The following is a 23,718-nucleotide window of genomic DNA, read 5'->3' as shown; positions in this document are numbered from 1 at the left end:
GGAGAACAAACACATTTCTAACAAATTTATGGTGAATTTCAGAAAATCTGTGATATTTCAGCAGATATGAGCAATGTTACGTAATAAACAGTATATGAGTGATGAATCAACACCCCAAAGGTTGAAATTTGAGGCTGTTATTCTACCTGTATGAATTAGTGCTGTAAGTAGACAGAGAATGGACGCTCATTTTTAAGCACCGGTATAAAAATGGCACTTCCCTTTGGGTTTAACAGCTAACTAACAATGCTTTTATTTTCTATATACCATAAACCATGAAATATTACACAAGATTGCACTATATTTGGCACAAAATGGTGAAAAAGGCCACTAAATCTCATCTACACAGTATTTGCTTGGTGAGGATTTCATTTTTGTCATTAAAAATAGTCATCTGATGGTCACTTCAGGGCTCATGCAATGCAGAAAAGCAGCACAATCACTCTAAAATCATTTACCCTCATACATTTCTTAACAAAACTATGTTAATCACATCTCATCTCCACTCTCCTCGCTCTGTTACTACAAAGCCATGCAAGAACACAAAAAAGCAGTACAAAAATAAAAAAAAAAAGAAGCTTCTGACCCCATAAAATCTCCAGTTCTGAGGATAGAAGCTTGCTCTGCTTATGTTCATGTGCTGGTGGAGGTACTGACATGAAGAAATAAATATATAATACAACTATGTACAAAGTAAGATGAGACACAGTGCTTTTCTTTTAAAGCGAAAAGTTCCTCTGCCCTGCGGCCTTAGAAAATGCTCTGTCTGTAAGTGAGTAAGTGTGTAAGTGTGCGCTCAAGTGTTGTAGGATCATCAGTTCACCGGCCAGTTGTGACGATGGCTAATGCCACTAGGGGGCAGTGTGGGGGATTGTTTCAGCTCAGAAAACTTTGGTCCGTTTGCTTCCCAGAGAGCCATGCTGTGAAGGGAGGGAAAAAGAGGAACAGCGAAAAAAGTGAAAGAAGTTGTAAATAAGAACAAACACTCAGTTTAATCAGTTGTCATATTAACTGGGTACCACTTAACTGGCTACCTACACAGGGACTTAACAGGACATGCATAAGCTTTAGGCTACATTAGCTGCAGATCATTGTTCGACCTCTTTCAGTGTCCCCAAAAGGTAGGTTTTTAAAACTGCCTATTTGTTTGAACCTGACACCAAGGGTTTTTTTGTGTAACCGCTGACCAATAGATTGCTGTTGGAGAAAAGGGGCTAGAATGCACATTATGTTGCAGTGCATGCTGGGGACTATAGTGCAGCTCAGGCTGATAATAATAGAAAAGTAATATAATTTTCGAGGCCAAACAGGGTTGTGCCACAGGCCTGACTTGGCCTGTGTGCCGTGAGTTTGACACATGGGCCTTAGATGTTCCATTATTTGGGAATAATGCTTCTTAACAGTGTTTATAAATGGAACAAACGTCTGTCACTATAGCCACTTTTGTCATTTTGCACTCAGTGGCATAAGCTGTTAATAAATACTCAAGTACTGCTTTGTAAATATGTTATTCAGTGCTTACCCATGTGTTATAAAGTAGGTGGCCTTCAAACAAAGTGCTACCAATAACCGTTATTTAATAATAACTTATACAGTGTAGATTTAAATAAACCAGACACCAAAACATAAATCGATGGTTAATTCACAATTTAAATTATTTATAAATAAAGGCAAATGTTACTAAATTCTTGTCATGAAATTTGCCATCAACAGCTATTTGATCAACGCAATTTAGTCACTGCTTTTCGAATATATATGGCATATATAGATATTCGTTTTATTATATGTTTATTCCCAATGCCATTCGGCTTTCTCAATTACTATGGAATGTTCTACAGCTCTGCTCATCACTGAAAACATTTTCATTTTTACAGCTTCCAAAAACTTTGAAATCTACAGAATATTAATAACATATTACAATCATTTTATACATGTACTTCAAACAAATAACATAAATAATTTCAATAATAAAACTTCTACTGAGGTTTAATTGAGAGGAAAGGAATCTACTTTTTTCTCGGATCCATTTTAGTAGTTCACATTTAGTTTCTAATTATCTTTTTCTGCGTTTAATTTAATTCTTGTGTGTTGGATCAGCTCCTGTTCTGCCTGTTCACTTCTCTCAGTTCGGAGCTTTTGCATTTTATTTTAGAGCAAAAAGATCCAATAAGAGAAGAACAAAGTCTAAAAAATTTCACTGCATATCTAAAGGGAACTCAGCACTGCAGGCGTTCTTAGACCTCAAACTCTTTCACTCAGGCTGGCTTTTACTGGGTTAGTTTGACTTCTGCTCGAGTCACTAACTAACTGAAGTAACAATACCTTTTCCTGGAGTACAGGTTTAGATCTATCTACCCACATCTGCCCGACTTAATGCCTGAAAACATACGTCTAAAGTGAAGCTATCAAATCAGATTAATTGAACTCTGCACTATGGTGGAGCAGAGCAAGACACCAAAACATCTATAACAAAACATAGTTGAGTAAACTCGAGAGTAGTAAAGATCTGATGGGAAGTGATTCCCAATCAGCTGGTCAACCACAGAGGAGCTTAATGTATTTGGGTTCTCAGTGGGGTTTTGTACTCCTACCTTGGCCTGTTTATAAAAATGGGGCGCCAGTTCCACCAGCCAGGCAGATTCCACCGCCGTCACGTCCCGCATGAAATACTTGGAGGTTTGAACCACCTCATTGAAGACCACCCTAAAATTAAATGGAAAAGATGGTTGAAATGAGCTGTGAAATTATGAAGAAACACTTCTTGGTCATCCACAGATATTTATAACTGAATTTCAGAGGGTCTCCGCGAGGGATGTGTTGATACAGATACTTCTGTCAGGTATAGGGTTGATACTGTGCTCATTTATTTGTAAAATTCACCAATACCAGCTTTTGACACCTGCTGATACCGTGTGACGTAAGCTGAGTGTCACTGCCGTGACTCAAGCTGGCAGTGAAGGAGGCTCAGCTCACACAGAGAAGTGGTACTGACTCTGTGTAGCTGGTCACATATCCCCTTTAGAGTTAAGAAACGCAGGCCAGAAAAACAGATGAAGAAGTCGCCATTTGCTAAGTCCATCCATGTCAACTTTACTCTGTTATGACTAAAGAAAACGGTGAGTGAGCCGTGCACCTGTCCCCCCGACCCCAATGATGGCAGGAAGGCAGGGCCCGAACCCCAAGCAAGGATGTAACTTCGAGAGGACAGCGCCTCCTGTTCCACAGCGAGGCCGCTAAACTATACCTCACATTCGACCCGGGCTGCCGAGATGTGGAGCGGGGGCGGTGATGGGGAGACAGAGCAACAAGCTCTCAGTTCCTCTCAGCTCAGGAGGTCAGGCTGCCCTTAATGAGAACCAGCTGATGCTGTTTTTTTTGTCCCCGTTCGCCAGCTTAGCCGCCTGGGTCAAATGTGAGGTGTAGTCTATCAGCCTCACTGCAGAACAGAAGGCGCTGCCCAGGATGCAGGGCTCGGAACTCGCGCGCCGTTCACCAATCCCTCTCAGTTCTCCTTCTCTCCCCGCCGTCATAGCAGGGTTTAGTCCTCGCTCGGGGTTCAGGCCCCGCCTTTCTGCCAGCTCTCGCAGCTGTCATCAGGGCCTGGGGGACAGGCACACAGCATAGTGAGATATAAACATTAATACAGTGATTTTTTTCTGTAAGATAGGCTGTAGAGAGACCGTACTGTCCTACCATGTATACCACCACCTGGATTTAGTTTCTGTGCACTGCGTTAGCAGCACTGCTCAGTTTCTCTTTGCTCAGCATGTTGGTTTGAACAACACAGCTTTATTGACAATTGTCTGTAGACAGAGCTGTCTGTAGAGGCAGTGTTTCACATAGCATGGATGGAGTTTTCAAAGTACTTATTAGCATTTTGCCAATAGTGACTCGAATAGAGTTTACATACCATTTTGGTGGCTTCTCCCCATAAAGCACCGAGTTAGGATGGATGTGTAGCTCCCTGTCATCCCGTAAAGTTCTGAGAATAAAATAAAAATATATATATATTATATAACAATATATTGTTATATCAAAATCTTGTGAACCTATATATACACTTTTGCTTTTTACATTATCTGAAAACATCAGCTGCCCTTTACACTGTGTGAACATTTCATGACAAACAGACCACCAGAAAAGGCCTAAAACAATATTAAGCCTCATTACATTAAATCACATTAACAGCTGGGATTTATGTCTCATAAAATGAGCATTTAATAAATAAAAGCTTTTGACAGTAACAATATGTAAATCGATGGTTTATTCACAATTAAAAGTATTAATAAATAAAAGCAAATGTTACTACATTCTTGTCAGGAAACAGCTATTTGATTAGCACAATTTGGTTAGATATTGATTAGATATTAATTAGATATTAAGTTTATTACTAACGCCTTTCAGCTTTCTCAATTACTATGGAATGATTACAGCTCTGCTCATCACTGAAAACATTTTAATTTTCAAAGCTTCTAACAAATTGTTCAAAATCTACAGAATAATAACACCATATAACAATCGTTTCATACATGTACTTCAAATAGTTCTATTCCATTTTAGCAAGTCACATTATTTTTTAATTCTCTGTTGAGTTGGATCAGTGAGTTGGTTTTGACAGTAACAATAAGCAATATCAATAGATAAGCAAAGACGAAAGGATCCTGCAACACAGTTATGACCAGAAGACTTGTATGAATCTCATCTGCAGTACGAAAAATTTTTTACAATACTGTAAAGGTGCTCATGCCACTAAAAAGTCATACCTATAAGATCCAGAGTGGTGCAGACGGGCGGCATTAGCAAAGAAACCAGAAACTATACACCTGAGAATTACATCCGGGTCACCTGAAGAGGAAACCAAGACAGAGTTACACTATAATGGTAATAATTTATGCAATTTCAAAAAAATTTCTCTGAGAACTACTTTGCCTCACAACACCCTGCACATACCCCTCCGTCATGCAGAAATTTAAAAAATATATGGTTTAACCCAAAACTTTAACTTAAAACTACCAGAAAAATAATATCTTAGACATCAGGCAGCATATTCATAAAAAAAAAATGTATGTAATAACTTTCAGAGAGGCATTTTTTTGGCCTCAAACTCTTTAGACGTCTGATTCCCATCACCTCTACCTTTGTTTAAAACAAAACAAATTGAAATCTTGCTAGAGTTAGTTTATACTAAGCATGATGCTAGATGGTGGGGTGTATGCTGCCATTACTTGTTAGCTTCATTAGTCACGTAGTAAGAAGCTCTAGGCACAAAATATGGCTTACAACATGGGTAAATGGTGTGTGTGTGGGGGGGGGGGTCATTTAACATGTTTCCCTCAAAACCATGCACTGAAAACATTGTTAAAAAATAAGGAGTACAAATTCAATTTTCAAAAGGAAAATCATCTGACCTTCGCTGGACGTTCGAGGCACCTTAAACTTGTTCAGCAGGCGGCGCAGCTGCTCTCGGACCGTCATGGCGCGTACCAGACCCTTATAGTTGAGGAAATGTTCCTGACACCACTGAGAACTCTTCTGATGCTGCAGCAAACAAATAAACACATTCATGTCTGAGGAACTGTGCAGAGACACAGTCTTCGATGTATGACGTTATCTATATAGGCTATCTTAATGATTCAACTGCAGTAAAGATCATTTAAACACTGCTGGAAAAATTCAGGTGACTGAAGAGGTTTGACACTCATGCTATATAATGTTTTAGCTAAAGGCTTCAGAATGTTTGCAGGTAATTCAGACTGCTGTGACTGTGATAAGTGTAGAAAGTAACGCACAGCACAATTCAGTGATACATCAGTCATTTTGCCTTAGCTGTTTGATACAGATATGTTAAAAGACCATGGTAGACCATTCATTTTAATTTTGTGCCAAAAGTATAAACTCAAAAAAATGAATTTATTTTTTTTTTAGATTTTTCTTTTGTTGTTTTGCTGACACCTTTTTGCTTAAAAATTCTCAATGAAAATCTTTGCTTCAGTGGGGTCCGAACATCTGAGACCACGCAGAAAATCTGGGATCTTCTTTTATTTAACCTTTTAACGGTCATCACATTTTTTGCCTGAAACAGCATACCCAAAGTAAAAGAAGCGCTGTTCTCACATACTTCGGGCTACAGTCTTGGGCTGATTTGAAAGGTATCACTCTCAGATCTTTGGACCACAATGAGTATCCTGCTGTATTCTCTGAACAATAAACAGCGCTATCTGGTTTGGAAATGAAAAACCTAATTGCTTCTAACAAATGATTCACCTCCATTATCCTCTCACAGGTCAAAAGTTGTGTTTCATCACAGCAGTGACTGAAAATCTGCCACACAGACGCCCAAAACTCAGAACTGGTCCAAAACTTGAGCTTCTCCAAACCATGTCATAACACTTACCTTAACGAAAGCCTCGTAAATGTTCAGCATGGTCAGATGATCTCCTTCAGCCACGGCAAACTTCCTGTGCTCACGAGCCTGACGTTTAACAAGACAGACAGACCAACTGAAACATTCAGCCAACTCAGAAATACAAGATACTAAAGGTGTTCTTCATAATAAAACAGTGTCTTAAGCACGACAACAAGACAGTCCTTCTAATGAGTGATTTTAGCTACTTTAAGGTCAGCCACTGCTGAGACACAGCTTGTATAGTCTCTGTAGAAAAGCACTGACCAATAGAATAGTGTGGGCTAGAGGGGTATAAAGCCCCCCAGCATTGAGCTGTGGAGAGTAAAACTAAGTTCTCTGAAGTGATGGAGCTCCATCCAATACCTTCGGGATGAGCTGGAGTGATCCAGTACTGACCATACAACATCAGTACCTGACCTCAATAATGCTCTTGTAGCTGCAATCAAATCCTCACAGCAATGTTCTAATGTTGTGAAGCCTTCCAGGAAAGTAGAGGGGGGACAAAGAAATGCTGGAGGAGCAGGTTGTCTACAAACTTTTGGACAGGTAGTTTATTTATCTATTTCCAATTGATGCAACTGTCACAGTAAACGTCACTGTCAGATGTTTGATAAAGTTCATCATGATGACAATATAAGAAGCTTTAAATTATAATTCATTAATAATCCATTAATGGTTGAAGCAGAATGCTGTGTAGTCTTAGCCTTCAGCAAATTCCCAAAAAAACCAACATTACAAAAGTCCCATTTATTAGTGTGCAAATTGCAAAATAAAAAAACAAATATATTGATAGTTATTTACATCACAACACCGAGCACGTCCTTTGCACACAGCAAGGCAGCTAGAAAAACGGCCTGTTCTAAATAGGCATAGGCAGTTAAAAAAAAATTTAAATGAAATATTCTGACTTTAGATATTTATAAGGACTATGTTATGATCTATTTAAACCCAACGCTTTAATGGAGATAGGAATAAGCTAAATATATTTTAAAAATGATCATTTTTAGGGTACTTTCTATTGGAAACCTCAAACCCTAAATTTACACTTGACACGTGACACTTGACACTTGACTTCACTCTACATGTGAAAACAATACTTTCCATTTTCTCTCATTTTTCGGTTCTTTTTGATTCCTTTAGAATTAAAGTTGAAAGATTTCAATTTATCACAAGTTTAATTTTTAAATGCAAAAATGTATCCAAAAAACTTCAATACTGAAACACAGAATTTTCGTCCATAGGTGGAGCCTTATTTAAGCCACGCCCCTGCATTTTGGTTCAGGAAATGAGACTGCAGAAGAACATACAGAAGAACAATGACAGATGGAACAGCTGAAAGGGCAGTGAAGGAAACTCACGGCTGCTTTCTTCTGGTCCGACGGCACCACAAAGATGTTCTGGATCTGCATCATGGCTGCTATGGTGACGATCTCCTTGGAGCAGCCAAAGTTGCCGGACTCCAGCAGCATCTTTGCAAACATGGGGCTGAGGGGGAACTCGGCCATGCGCACGCCCATCGGCTCCGTCAGACGCCCGTACTGATCCAAACCTGCACAAGGACATTGTCTGTTGGTTATAATATAATTTATTGGTTTATAGAAGTCCCATGACTTTTCCTTGTTTTTACATTACGCAAAAAAATTGTTCATTGTTTCTTTTCATCTGTCTGAAAGTATTAAGACAGCTCTTCTAATGAACACTCTTTGTTTCCGAAGAGATGCTGATGTCGCCATCCATTCATCCATCCATCCATCCATCCACTGTCTTAGTATTTCTGTAGTCAAACACAATGAGAGACTCAACTTACCACCAAGAGCGTAGAGCAGCTCCAAAGCCTGCACCATAGACTGAGCTGGTGGTGGCTGCAGCAAAAAATATACAACAAAATACTTAAAATCAGTTGCTGTTTTCATGGTTTTCACTGCTTGCTATTTAAATCACTCTAGCAGCTGCTGGACCTTTCTATCAACTTTAAGCCACAGACCACAGTTTAGAACAGACGGACTGTTTCCATTAATGTTAAATCAATGTGAATGATGAACAGAACCATAAAAGACTCTAAAAAGACTAGAAAGAAAATAACCAGAGTGAGGCTTTAATAAAATGTAAAATGTATTAAAAAGTGGACAGACAGATACATTCATATGCAAAATACAGATATAACATTATGATCACCTCCTTGTTTCTCCATTGTCCATTTTATCAGCTCCACTTACTATATAGGTGCACTTCATAGTTCTACAGTTACAGACTGTAGTCCATCTGTTTCTCTGCATACTTTGTTAGCCCCCTTTTACCCTGTTCTTCAGCGGTCAGGACCCCCATGGACCCTCACAGAGCAGGTACTGTTGGGGTGGTAGTAGCACTGTAGTGACACTGACGTGGTGGTGGTGTGTTAGTCTGTGTTGCGCTAGTCTGTGTTGCGCTGGTTTGAGTGGATCAGACACAGCAGTGCTGCTGGGTTTTTTTTTTTGTTTTTTTTTTAACCCAATTTTCTCCGCAAATTTAGTCATCTCCAATTCCACCCGCTAGTTAGGACTCCCCCGATACCACACGAATCACACCGAATCACACAATACCATCAACACTAGGAGGGTGAAGGCTAACACAGGCTTCCTCCGAGACCTGTGAAACCAGCCACCACATCTTTTCGAACTGCCGCTGACGCAACGTCATTGGACAGCTGAACGCGCTCAGAGGAAAGCGCCAACCGCCAGATCTGCTACGTCAGCTAACAGACGCCTGCACTGACTAGCATCTCTTTAAGTGATGGGGGGAGAAGGAGGGGCCATCCTACCCACCCAGAGAGAGCAAGGCCAATTGTGCTCTCTTGGACTCCCGGCAAAGGGTGGCTGTAGCATCACCAGGGATCGAACTCGCGATCTCCTGATGATAGGGCCAACGCTTAGGCGGTTGCGCCACTCGGGAGCCCGCTGCTGGAGTTTTTAAACACCTCAGTGTCACTGCTGGACTGAGAATAGTCCACCAACCAAAAATATCCAGCCAACAGTGTCCTGTGGGCTGCGTCCTGTGACCACTGATGAAGGATTAGAGGATGACCAACACAAACTGTGCAGCAGCAGATGAGCTATCGTCTCTGACTTTACATCTACAAGGTGGACTGACAAGGTAGGAGTGTGTAATAGAGTGGACAGTGAGTGGACACAGTGTTTAAAATCTCCAGAAGCACTGCTGTGTCTGATCCACTCAAGGAGGTAGTCATAATGTTATGCCTGATTGGTGTAAGTTAACACACCCACTACACTGTATCTTATTATTTCCCCAATATGTTAAATTTAGCAAATAAACAGTAACTGTGCATGAAAATGTGCAGAAGTGTGTGCTCTGCAGCGGATGTGTTCACTTATTTTCACTTATCATTGTAATTTGACCAGGGTGCATAAACTTTTGCACTTATAGGTAGGTAGGCAGGCAGGTAGGTAGATAGAAACCTAAAAAATAAATAAATAACTAAATAATACAACTATTATGAATATGATGTCATTAACACTCACAGACAGGAAGCTGAAGCGGAGAACATTGTCGATGCCCAGAGCTTTCAGCTGGAGGATGACCGGGGCCAGGTTACTGCGCTGCATCTCCGGCACAGTGGACTCCGGAAGCTTCTCAAAGTCTTCCTCTGAGAGAAGCACACAGAGCAAATAGTAAAATTAGTAATAAAGCTTCAGAATGTTTCAAAATCATAACTTTAAAGAGGAACTGCACTGTTTTTTTTTCCACGATTGTCTACACACCTACATGGATAAGATGTAAACAAAGTCATTCAGAGTGGTTTGGTGTGAAACACTCTGTTCTAGAGAAACTTACTGACTCAGGTTTCTTTACAGTGGTGATGATGGGAACCAGACGTCTGAAAAGTTTTTCCACTTACAAAAACTTTCTCACAGAAAGTTATTAAATGAAATGGTTATGAATAAACTGCCAAATGTTTGAGATATTGTTTTATGATAGTTTGTGTTGTAGTCATGGTAACGCCGGGTTCCTATAACCACCACTGTAAAGACGAGTCTCTACAGTCATTTCTCATCAAACCTATATAAATAATTACACCTCAGTGATTAATTAGTGATTAATTACACAGAAACGTAAACAAATCAGTGGAATTCACCTTAAATCTGAGTGAAATGATGGCAATAATCAGTTTGTGGTGGTTTTTTTTTCTGTTTCACAAGATAAAAATGTACAATAAACTGCTTTGTCATTACCTGTATAAAGTCTGAAGCATTTTCCGGGCCTGTTGCGTCCGGCTCTGCCTGCCCGCTGAGCAGCGGAGGCTTTAGAGATGGGCGTGACCACCAGAGACTCGATGGCTGTGCGAGGGTTATACGCTCGGAGCTTCACAAACGCACAGTCTATCACAAACACGATGCCATTTATGGTGATGGAGGTTTCAGCGATGTTAGTAGCCACCACCACCTGAAGGACCAGAGAAATAATTTGTTTATTTACACAGGAGCAGCGTGACCAATGTTAAAGCGACAGCTCAGCCTGACAGCAATAGTTCAGCAAGCCAAATCTTGTACATCAGACATGTTTGGTGTCTAAAGTTCACTTCTTTAGTTCTGCACAGGTGCTACGAGCTTAATGTGAATAACAAATAATAAAAACTTATGCCTCACCACTCAGCATGGTGCTGACAGCACGGCTAAATCAGAATTTTCAAATACTCATGAAAAATGGAACCGTAAATAAAGTTTTTTGATATGCAAAGTAGCTTTTTTCTAACAGTTTACATTCTCATACTGAAGAACCATGTGATGATTGAACTCTACTCTCCACCAGAGGGCGGTGTAGAGCCAGCATTTTGCACACTGTTCAGCATTTCTGATCTGTTTAGCCCAAAGAAGGAAACAAACAGAAAGACTGCTGCAGCCTTCTAAATGTCAGATACTATATAAAGAATAAAGAATATTTTTATTATAAATATTATCATAAAATCATCTCCATATCATCAGTTGATTATGACCAATGAAAAGCCTCAAAGCCAGATTAATTAGTCGATGATAAAGTAATTGGTAATCGTGTCATGAATGCAGTTTAGTGCACTCAAGTATATACACTCAAATCAACAGAAATTCAAATTAAATTATTTACAAATTAAATATATATAAATTAAATATATATATATACACTATTAGTGCACTTCTTTCTAACAATACAGCAACTGTTAGGGCGTTATAACAAAAGATATTAGAGAGAGAACTCAGTGGCCCTTAGTCATGATGGTTGCATTAAAAAAAGAGCGCAGATTTGACCGCCTTTGATGACGTACAAACTACTCTGCACCTGCTTCATTAACGTTTCGTACGAAGTGGAAATGAGTGGAGATTTGAATGCAGTCAGCTTCGGTTCGTGAAATCAAGTGCTAGTCTTCCAGCACCTCATTTACATATCATTTACATGAAGCATTTACATGTTTTCACTTTATCGTGTTAAATTACAACTGGAAAGAATAAAACATGAAATAAGTGAAACATTCGTTTGTTAAGATGGTAGAATGATGTGTTTTAGTGTGAAATAACATTTATATGCTGTATTATTGCAGTCTATGAGACGCTTCTACACTAGATGTGTTTTGGATTGTTTATTTTGTGGGCAGAGTTGTATAAAACAAGCACAGTGTAATACATCTCTAAATGGAACACAGAATAGCTGCAGCATTTGTTTATAACAATCTAAAGTAAGCACATCGACTTCTGTGCTGGATTGCCATGAGCACATGATTGTTAATTTCTGTCATTTGAGCTACAGATTAGTGCTACAGATAAAACTAAATAACCAAAACTATTTTCAATCACAAATCAGGCATTTTTTCAGGTTCTTCATGTTTACGCTCAAGTTTACAAGCACTCCTACCAGACGTGAGTTTGACTGTACAGATACGCCAAAGATGAAACTAATAAATGACAAAACTGTTAGAGAATCATTCTGCAATCAGATTCTACGGTACACAACTTTGATGAATAAGGGCTGATATCTGTATGGGCTAACTAGTTTCACCTTTCGTACAGTAGGGGGCATCCTCTCAAACACTTTCATCTGCTCAGTGTAGGGCAGTCCAGCGTACATGGGGAGTACGCGCAGATGCTTCTTAAGGCCGTAACGAGAAAGAGTGCGAGCCTGGTCCTGCAGCATAGAAACCACCTTCTCCACCTCCTCCTGCGAACACAAACACAACCATCATCGCAGACCCAACCGGTAAAGGACAAACGCTGACGTTGGTCTGTAACCAGGGCTACATATCATACATGAAATATGCTAATCTGGCACTTTATTTTTGTGCAGTTAGAAACTGTCATCTATTGATGCACGTTTTAGCTACAGATGAGCCACAGTAAATGTACACCTACATAGTGGAGCTATAAGTAGATGTTTCTAATAAAGCCAGTTAGTGGAAGTAGATAGTAGGTGTTTCTCATAAAGTGGCCAGTTAGTGGAAGTAGAAGGTAGGTGTTTCTCATAAAGTGGCCAGTTAGTGGAAGTAGAAGGTAGGTGTTTCTAATAAAGTGGCCAGTGAACAGAAGCACAAGGTAGATGTTTCTAGTAAAGTATGTTAATTGCTATTAAGTTCCAAACAAAAGCAGCCAGTAATATTTTGTAACAAACCTCAAACTGTACTTCAGTTACATTACAGAGGTAAATGCATGTTACCTTCACACTACATCCACATACACGCACTCACCTGTCCAGTGAGGAAGGCCAGGACATCTCCATCCTCCTCAGCCTCATGAATCTTCATCACAGTTTCCACAGTGGCCTTTACGTAGTCCGGCACTGGACTGCAGAGACAAACACACAGCTTCTGACAAACACATCCAGTCCGATAATGAAAAAATACTCGGAAGATTATTATTAGAGTACAAAACCGTTTAATAACATCTTGCTGTTCTCGAAATACTTTATATTAAAAAAAGAAAACACATCTGAAATACCCCTTAGTGTCTTTCTTATTATTTAAATATACATTGTATATGCCACTATTGAACAAAGTAGGATAAAATAATAATATAGCTTCCAGAAGTTTCAGTGGTAGCATATTGTGGCATGTGCCCATCCCCTGGGCCCCGATGACGGCCGTGAGAGAGAAAGGGATGAGGCAGCAGCAGAAGAAGAAAAGACTGGGGAGCTGAAAAGCTTAGTTTGGAGAAAAGGACCGAAAAGTCTCGCTTTGGAGCCACTGAAAAGTGGCCGTCATAAGTTTTGGTTTTGTTTGCTTTGTTTGTGTTTGGTCCTTCTTGAGCCCAGGGCAGCACAGGCCATGCTACAGTGGTGCCGAAACCTGGGATTGAACATGAGGCAAATTAAAGCGGCCTCGCCACGGGACCAAAGGCAGTGCCTAGCAGTTTTTCATCTGGGCTCAAAGCTCAGGCCCCGCCTTCCTGCCGGCTCTCGTGGCCGTCATCGGGACCCGGGGGACGGGCGAATGCCGCATGTACATAATAAAAAGTTCTATTTTCAATAGCAGCGAAGATATGCAAACGGATAACCCCATGTGCAACAAACATCAGAGTCACCCGACTCACCTGACGGTATAGAAAACATCCACAGGGAAAGTTCGGCCCTCCACAGTCAGAATCCCACACGTGTCCTTACTGGGGTCTCCAGATTCATTCAGGTTGAAAAAGTCTTGAAATTTCTATAAGAGCAAACAAGGCAATGTAGCAAATCCCTTTTGACCTGTATTTAATTCAATTCAACTAATCAACTAATTAACTTTACTGTTTTTTGTATATATGCACTAATGCTAAATCTGATGCCAGTAATATGTTCCAAAAAGTTCAGTAATCGGTCAGAAACTGAGGACACCAATTGTTATAGGTGTGAAGATTTTTTTTCCTCATTCTTGCTTGATATAGCACTTCAGCTGCTCAACAGTCTGGGGTCTCCGTTGTTGTATATTGCGCTTCATAACGCGCCACATGTCCCTGAAAAAGACGTCGCCTAGATGGCAGTGTAAGTGGCTCCTAAATGCATATGTACCCCTCAGCATTAATGGCACACACCAATGCCTCTGTCCCAACTTTTTGGAATATGTTGCCGGCATTACCCCGCGACCCAGAAGGATAAGCGGCTTAGAAGATGGCAGGACAGTCTATCACCCACACTTTCTCATCACACAGTTTTGGAGAGTTTCTCGGTGCGGTCATGTTGAAACCATCATCAACGACCCTGAGAAAGACGCCATCTAAAAGGCAGCATATGTTGCTCCAAAATGTGTTCACTGTTAATAGTGCTTTACCCACTAATCCCCAGCTGGTATCAGTGGTGCTGGCTATTGAACTTTATGCTGGTAACAATCCACATAGTCCTTTTGTTTTTTGGCCCAGCTCAACATACTTCAGCAATAAAATGGTATTACAGTAGTTTTGAGGTTTTATCCAGAGAGCCACTGACCGAATTCCCAACTTAAAAACCATATCAATACCTACAACACTTACTTTGTCATGTTAAAAGTTCATTTGCTAATATTTAAAATAAAGATACTGGAATACCATTTACATACAATCTCTTACAATACAATTCATTTCAAAAGGTATCAAACAGTAAAGTGCATTAGACAGGATTTTGGCCAATTTCAAAAATTTACATACATTTATGTTTGTATGGTACATTTTTATGTGCAGAATTTCCCCAAACATTTTCAAATAAAGATATTTTTATTTCATAATTTTTATATTTTGGCAATATATACTGAAATATATTTTAGTGTTTCAAATGTATCTTAGCATGGACTGCAATGTATTTGAAATGCATATTTAAAATATATAAAAATACATGTCCATACATCTTTTTTTTTCATATGGGTAAGGTCACAGATTCAGTCACAGCAGGGTTTGGGTTTAGTTTTTTTCATTTATGACATTGGTTGGGTCTTTATATACGTGCATACCCAGTATCTGGTGAATAAACTAAGGTTTGATTGATTTAAGGTTGATGCTGATTTAAAAGATGAAACTCTGAAACTATGACATGGTCTGAAAGTTAAAAAAGGGAAAATGTAGTTTAGGATGGAAAGTGCAGTCAGTGCAGTTTCCACACCTGCACCTTTTCCAGAAATTCTCTTTAATCCACTCTGGAGGAAATCTCAACACAGTGCCCCTTTCTCCCCACACTCACCTCTCAATCTCACACACTAAATCACCCCCTGCACTTCTCACATACTCTCTCACTCACTCCCTCATGCACACGCTGAATCACCTTTGCATCCAGCGTAGCAGACGCTACGATCAACCTCAAATCTCTCCTCTTCCTCTGAATCTGAGAGAGAGAGAGAGAGAGAGAGAGAGAGAGAGAGAGAGAGAGAGAGAGAGAGAGAGAGAGAGAGAGAGAGAGTTATATAAAGAGGAAAAAACAAGAGAGATGAGAGAGAAGAAAAGAAAGAGAAATAGAGATGGAAAGACAAAAGAAATATATATACAGACAAAAAAAATGACAGTGAAAAAAGAAGAAAATGAAAGAGAGTAAGCAAGATGGAGAAAATAGAAAGAGAAGGGGAAAGAGAAAGAAAGAAGGAAGGAAGGAAAGAAAAAAGAAGAGAGAGACAGAGAGAGGAATAAGAGAAATATATAGAGAGGACAAGAAAGCACAAGAAGCAGAAAACATTAAAATTGCAGCTCTTACAATTTGAAAATTTCACTCTCTCAAGTTGCGATTCACATATGAAAACGATTAATCTTTCAGACCAACTTTTAGCCCAAATATTCTTTTTAACACCTAAAAGGTTTGACTGCTGACATCACAGCAAGGGGATATAACAGGAGATTTGTGGTTTATTCCCAAAGTAGAGCTCTAAATGCTGCTTAATCAGTTTTGCAAGACCAACAGAAACAGCTTTAAACGACGCTTTAATCTGTATTAAAAACCTTTGTAAAAGTTAAAAGCTCTGACGGCGTAATACTGCAGGAGGGTAAAGGACAGCGGAGTCACCTTCTTCAGAAGGCCAATGGCAATGTCAGTGTAGAGTGTTCTCTCATGAGCCTCGTCCAGCATGAGGACACTGCAGGACACACAGATATAAAACAGCTGAATGTCCACTCAAAACCACTAAACAGAGCCTTTCCGACCACAAACTCTGACAGAGGACACACCTGTACTTTTTCAGGAGCGGGTCAGCCATCATCTCCCTCACCAGCATCCCGTCTGTGAGGAACTGTAGGAGGAATCAGCATGGAGATCAAACTGACCACAGGAGACTTAAAGGGAGAGTTCAGTAAAAATCTAATTTACATCAAATGTAATCAAAGACATGTTTGGTGTCTGAAAGAGAGGAAGAGAGAGTGAAACAAGAGAGAGGGGGAGGGAGAGAATGAGAGTGCAAAAGAGAGAGAAAGAAAACGAGAGAGAGAGACAGTAGAGAGAATGAGTGCGAAAGAAAAAGAGAGAGAAATAGAGAATGAAAGAGCAAAAGAGAGAGAGCGAGAGGAAGAGTGAAACAGAGTAGAGAGAGAATGAGTGTGAAAGAGAGAATTAGAGGGGGAGCAGAGAGAGGATGAGCGAGAGAAGGAGAAAGAGATTGAGAGTAGAGAGAATGAGAGAGAGAGCAAAAAAAAGAAAAAGTGGGAGTAGAGAACGAGAGAGAGCGCGCAAGAGAGGATAGAGAAAGCAGAGAGAGATAGAGAGATTGTGCAAAAGAGAGAGGACAGAGTAGAGAGAGAATAAGAGAGAAAAAGAGTAGAGACAGACAGCGAAAGAGAGGAGAAAGAGAATAGATGATGCGGGAGTGACTTTATACCACACCAATCAGTGTGTATCATATACTATCTTTATAATCTATAAACAAGGTGCAGTCTTTATTATTTTATCTCACTGTTTATTTTTATCTTTTCCTTTTTAAACCTTTATCTTTTAAATTTTAAACCTTTTATTTTGTATCATTGTTGTTTTCATCTTCATTACCTTGTTTTTCTATGTATTTTATTTAAAATTGTAAATTTGTCTTGACAAGAGCAAAATAAAGCCTATTATTATTATTATATATTTTTTTATTATTATTACAGATACACCTCCTCAAACCCAGAGCAGTGAGTCAGAATGAACACAGCATGAGTTCATACCTTTATGCGAGTAGCATGAGGATCTGAGCAGTCATCAAAGCGGATGGTATATCCGACCTCGTGGCCCAGCAGCGCTCCTCGCTCTTCAGCTACACGATTGGCCACCTAGAAAACAGACACACACAGTCAGTCCTTAACATCTCTTTCTGAAGTATGTACACTTAAATAAACTGAATTACATCATCATCATCCCCTTTAAACCGCTTAATCCAGCAAGGGTTGCAGTAGCAGTTGGGAGAGCAGAGAATCCCAGATGACCCTGTCCCCCCGCAACTTCCTCCAGCTCATTCTGGGGGACCCCGAGCCGCTCCCAGGCCAACTTGGAAATATAATCCCTCCAGCGGGAGATACTTAAACTCGTCCACCTGGGGCATGTACCTCCCCATTACCTGGAGTGGGCATTTACTTTACTTTAATGTACTTAAAGTAAGAGTCAGAATATGTGATAATAACCCTCCACTGCTTCTCTTCTTCTTCAGCAGCTCAGGCCATGAGTGTGCTGCGGCTAATAGGTGGCACTAGACCTTGCACAAGACAAATGAGATCAATATAGATAGAGCTGGCCAGTTCCATCAATGCCCATACAAATTTAATCAGACATTTTCACAGCAACAAAACAAATAATGAAAGTGCAAATTAAACGGATTGGCAATAGAGAGGAATAAAATAGCATTTCAGAGGTGTAAATGAGTCGAAAAGTATGTTTTCTCTCTTGTATTCACTTTGAATAATATCTGACTGAAGCACAGATCTTCCAAAATAATACTTTAAGCAGCATTATGTAATATTTTTTGTTAAAACTGAAAGAAGTAGCATTACTGAGTGAGGAGAAATAAAGAACATTAAATACGGTGAGCATGTGCCGCTGTGAGTCGCCCTGCAAAACCTGAAATAATCGATTAAAAGTCAGAGACGCAGGGTCGAATTTCCGAATCCTACATAGTGTTGCTTTAAATGTAGAAACGACACAGAAGTGTTTTTCACTCCTGCTCATACACAGAGGGATCATGATATCAGAGACCAAAATGATCATGTTTTCGGTTTTATCAAGATATTGTTTGAATATTGTGACAGTGTTTAAAAGGACTAATACACTTTATAATCATTTCATAGCTATTATATAGACAGTCTCACAGTGCTATACCTGATTTCATAATGAGAACACAAGTCTAGGGTTAAACTTCTGGTGCGGGGCTGTCACTAACAAGACTACACCCCCTCTAAACCCTGTTCTTAAAATCTCTCTAGTTCTTTCAACATCTGGAATACAATGATGACACTAAGCCAAAAAGCTAGCTGGCAAATCACTTAACTAAGTGATTTAAGCAAATCCTTAGCTAAAGAACTGGTTTTCTCTCAGCAGACTCAGACATGCTTAATAAGAGTTTTCACAAGACATTTGGAGTGGTTTAAATCAGGGGTGTCCAAACTTTTTTTAGAGCGTATCTACAGAATTTGCTCTGATAAACCCCCACAAAAACAAAAATTGATATAATTATGAAGCTCTACTGTTTTCTGTTTAGGTTGTAACTGTAAACATGTGTTGAAGAGAGACTTTAGCAGCAGGCTGTTTACCTCCACTGCATTTTTCAGACTCACATACTTACACATACACACACACACACACACACACTCATCAAAAGCCTTTAGTGCAGCTTCAGTACAAAAAAGAGTGTCAAACATGAACAAAAAGATAAAAGACCCGAGTGGATGACACGTACCGAAGTAGCCGCCACCCTCCTGGGCTGAGTCACACCAATCACCTTCCCCTCTGCAGCCCAGCCGGCCTCCAGCAGATACTGTAAAACGCACACATTTCATTCACAAGGCCACAAGATACAGCATGACACTGCAGCATTCAGCTTAAGGTAAACTGTGTCCTGTTACCGAGAGAGAAATCTGAATATTGCAGAAATGCACATTTCACTCCAGCACGTCCTTCAAGTAAGCTCATTACAAGCATTGCTGTCATAAGAAAACCTTATAGCTCCATTTCTTTTTTACAGTAGGGCTGCATAATATACTACCAAATCAGTTAGTAAAGCACTGTTTAACTGAAATTAATGGAGTATAACACTAAAATTTAAAATATACAATACGGTGTAAAAAGACCACACTGAAAAGCTGTTTCATTTTTACATGGATTTTTGAATTTCGAAAGATCACAAACAAAAAAACATCACAATAGGTAAAATACTGAAGATTCTGCACTCTAGGTCACTACTTACAATCAAGCAAATCTGAGACACTGACCATGTGAAGGCCTTTGTAGATAAAGATCAGATTTGCTTTTAATCTTATCTCTTCCTTTGAAGCCCGTTTTCAGGTTGATGTACTGATCAGAGACTTGTGGAGCTCACTGCCAGCTCAAACGCATGCTCTCATTTAAAGTATAAAGATGTGTTAACTTATTTTCACTGAGAAAATCAACAAAAAAACAATTTGACCAGTGGCGGCAAATCTTTTTGACTGCAGCAATATAATCATTTTATGGCATTTCTGTGCAGCCTTAAGGCCAATTTACAGTCCTGGCAACACGTTGCACGAGAAAAAAAAAAAATGACGTAATAGACACAATGTAAAGTTGATGTTTAAAGAAAAAAGCTGCGGCATGAAGTTTGAGTTTTATATCACGTTTACGTCACGTCTTCTTATGTGAGTTTATTGGCTGACTGCAAAGCAGAAATCTGATTACTGTCTGACTCATGTAAACACAGACTTTCCCATTATCTGATTACCCAAGTGTATGTAAACACGCTGATCAGATTACTGACAAAATCTGATTTTCTGCTGTTATCGGAACTCGCGAATGAAACATGTATGGAAAACATGCAGTAGTTCTGGTTGCTGTAGTGACCATGCAGCTTTAAATCCTACTGTTAATGCAGTTTCATTGTAGCAGCTGTTTCCAGACTGTTCTGTGCAGTTTTACCGTTTCATTAGCTGTACTGTCATACACGTTTTCACAGAAACTACGTCAATGTTCTATTCCGACGTTTTGTCACCGGCACAGTGAACAGACCTACATAATTTTTTAACAAAATCTTTCAAGTCACTTTTTGAGATGTTAAAAACGTTTCTTCTTGTCCTAGGAAGTCAGCATTTCTGAGATACAGGGCTTTAAGAGATATGAAAAAGTAGATCTGAAGCTAATTTGAAGGAGAAATGAATCAAAGTCATAATTTACTGATTTTAGAGCTTGAGTCTAACTGCTACAGAGATTATAAAGGCTCATCCGTGAAGGTTGTTCAGCTTCACCTGAGGAATCTGCGTGCTCTTCCCACAGCCAGTCTCTCCAACTATCACCACCGTCTGAAAGCTCTCCACCAGATACAGGATGTTGTTCCTATGCTGTGAAATAACAAGAAATGTCATCATGCAAAAGGAGAAAGCAGCATTTAAACCAACATGAATAGCTTTTTTGCAGTTTTGTTTCATATACACTATATGGCCAAAAGTATGTGAACACCATCCTAATTACTGAGTTCAGGTGTTTTAGCCATACTCATTGCTAAGAGTTGCATAAAATCAAGCACACAGCCATGGAGTCTCCATAGACACACACTTGGCAGTAGAACGGGTCGTACTGAAGAGCTCAGTGACTTTAAACATGGCACTGTCACAGGATGCCACGTCTGCCACAAGTCAGTATGTGTAAATTTCTGCTTTGCTAGACTACAGAGTTACAAATTACCTCTGGAAGTAACATCAGGACAAGAACTGTGCATCAGGATCTTCATGAAATGAGTTTCTTCAGTCAAGCAGCTGAACTCATGCCTAAGATCACTATGCGCAATGCGAAGTGTCGGCTGGAGTGGTGTAAAGCACACCACCACTGGATTCTGGAGCAGGGGAAACATGTTCACTGGAGTGATGAATCACGCTTCACTACCTGGCAGCCTGATGAATGAGTCTGGGTTTGGTGGATGCCAGGAGAACGCTACCTACAGGAATGAGTGCCAACAGTAAAGTTTGGTGGAGGAGGGATAATGAGCTGGGGCTGTTTTGAAGGATAATGTTAATGCTGCAGCTTACAAAGACATTATATGTTTCCAACTTTGTGGCAGCAGTTTGGGGAAGACCCTTTCCTGGTCCAGCATGACTGTGCCCGTTTACAAAGCGAGCTCTATAAAGACATGGTTTGAAGAGTTTAATGTAGAGGAACTCCAGTGGCCTGCACGGAGCCTTGACCTCAACCCCACTGAACACCTTTGGCCTTCTCTTCCAACATCAGTGACTGACCTCACAAATGCTCTTTTGACTGAACTGGTACAAATTCCCACAGATGCACTCCAAAATGTTGTGAAAAACTTCCCAGAAGAGTGGAGGCTGTTATAGCTGCAAAAAAAGGGGCCACTCCATGGTTTCAGAATGGGATGTCCAGCAAGCTCATATAGGTATGATGGTCAAGTGTCCACATACTTGCACTGTAAATACTGTATGGACTGGGGGGTGAACAGCATGATTTGAAACTTTAACAATGTATGTTACCTTAAATACGGGCAGTTTCTGCCTCTGTTTCTCCACAGACAGGGTGCTGTGTGGGTTGTAGATGAGTACAGGCCCGCTGGGCTCCGTCACCAGCTCTCTCTCCTCAGACACTCCGGGCCCCTCACACCCTGCAAAAACAGCTCAGGTCATTTTTGGAAAAATCAGACAAGCTTTACGCACAGCTTATTTACAAATGTGCATATCATTAAGAAACTATCAGGTAAAAAAAGTTAACTATTAGAGTTAAAAGGGGAAGTCCACAGATTTTTCTGAATTGCTGCATAAGCGTGACTACTTTCAAACCTCTCCTTATCCCTTATAATTTTACAGACATGGTTACATGGTTTTCGTACTACACCTTCAAGACTGATATGTGTAAATGAGCTCTGTTCTGACTGGCTGCCCTGTATTCTGCCTCATTCAAAAATCAGTCTGGGCTGAAACACTCCCTAAAACTTCAGTGTAAATGGAGGGGGGTGGTGGGTAAACTGCTGAAGTCTCTCTATCATGAACCATTTCACATTTAAACACTCTGAATGACTTTGTTAACATCTTAGTGTTTTACTTATGCATTTTTTTTAATTAGTCAAATTTCCCTTTAAGGTTAGGGCTTGAACCAGCATTAAGCACTGAATGCTAAAGGGAAGGATCATCTACACTGTAGTCCAATATCTACAGTACTATATGGAAAATCACACAGATTAAAACTAAATGCACACACACTCAAAGTACGCTTCCACCATTTTTCAAAAATTCTGCAAAGTTCTGTCTTTAAGATGTAAACAGAGTCATGCAGAGTGCGTTGATGTGAAATGGTTCATTTAATTACTTTTTTTTTTTTTACAGTGGTGGTGATAGGAACCAGGTGTCACAAAGTCTACAACACAAATATAACCATTTTATTTACTCTCCCAAACCACCAGCGAACCTATAAATGTCTTCTGAGTTTATATATGCAACATCGATGATAGTAAAACTGGAAAAAACAAGTTTTTTTTTAATTAATGGGGACTATTTTGCCTCACAACATCACAACATCCTGCATGTTCCTCTCTACCACAATGAACCTTGGGAAAAAAAACAGCCAAAACTTAAAACTATCATATTTGTAACCGTTTAGGGTATTTGTGTAATAATAACACTCTTCAGACGTCTGGTTCCTGTCACCACCACTGTGAGCAATTCTTACCCAGTACGTTTCTCAAGAATGCAGCATTTCACACCAGCCAGTCTTTACGACTTTGCTTACATCTAAACGATTAAATTATGCAGCATTTAAAAAAAAAAAACAGTTAACTTCCCTTTTAATTAATCTGCTTTAATCCTTCCGTGCTTGTGTCTGAGGCTCTGTGACTCTGTGATGCCCACTAATGCAGTATGGACAGTCTGGACAGTAAACATTAGCTTTATGAATAACCAGCACGGTTGAGTTAGGACTGAGCTACTGAAGGCAGAAGAGAGAGAGCAGGTAAAGAAATGCAGCTGTGAAGGAATGATGTGGTCAGGTCTGTGTGGGTCAGTGCAGCAGCAGCAGCAGCGCTGCAGAGGGACACAGACGCACTGGGCCACAAACACACACGTACAGCCTCCCACCCACTAAAACACACACACACAGACACTAACACACACTAACGCTCAGCTAAAACACAGCAGGCTTCACTGGTCCAGAACACAAATCATTTCTTACCGGGCTTCCAAAACCGCATCGTGGAGTGGGGGGCCGCCATCTTACAGTACTACGTCATT

The 23,718-nt window shown here is 40.0% G+C and overlaps 1 protein-coding gene across 1 annotated transcript; it reads right to left on the bottom strand.

Moving 5' to 3' along the window:
- Positions 1 to 222: 222 nt before the first annotated feature.
- On the bottom strand, positions 223 to 23,718 carry zgc:158828 (probable ATP-dependent RNA helicase DHX35). Its single transcript, XM_036592155.1, has 21 exons — positions 23,660 to 23,718; positions 21,973 to 22,100; positions 20,740 to 20,832; positions 19,203 to 19,280; positions 17,482 to 17,586; positions 16,516 to 16,577; positions 16,355 to 16,424; positions 15,626 to 15,685; positions 13,951 to 14,063; positions 13,110 to 13,206; positions 12,428 to 12,586; positions 10,633 to 10,843; positions 9,922 to 10,046; positions 8,214 to 8,268; positions 7,765 to 7,955; positions 6,395 to 6,472; positions 5,409 to 5,538; positions 4,764 to 4,845; positions 3,911 to 3,982; positions 2,592 to 2,703; positions 223 to 920 (listed from the first exon to the last, which is right to left on the bottom strand). The coding sequence occupies exons 1-21, from the start codon at positions 23,697 to 23,699 to the stop codon at positions 882 to 884; spliced, it is 2,100 nt and encodes a 699-aa protein (XP_036448048.1). The 5' UTR covers positions 23,700 to 23,718; the 3' UTR covers positions 223 to 881.

The sequence above is a fragment of the Colossoma macropomum genome, unplaced genomic scaffold (assembly GCF_904425465.1).
Source record: "Colossoma macropomum unplaced genomic scaffold, Colossoma_macropomum, whole genome shotgun sequence".
Taxonomy (NCBI): domain Eukaryota; kingdom Metazoa; phylum Chordata; class Actinopteri; order Characiformes; family Serrasalmidae; genus Colossoma; species Colossoma macropomum.
This window is presented reverse-complemented; position numbering and strand designations above follow the sequence as displayed.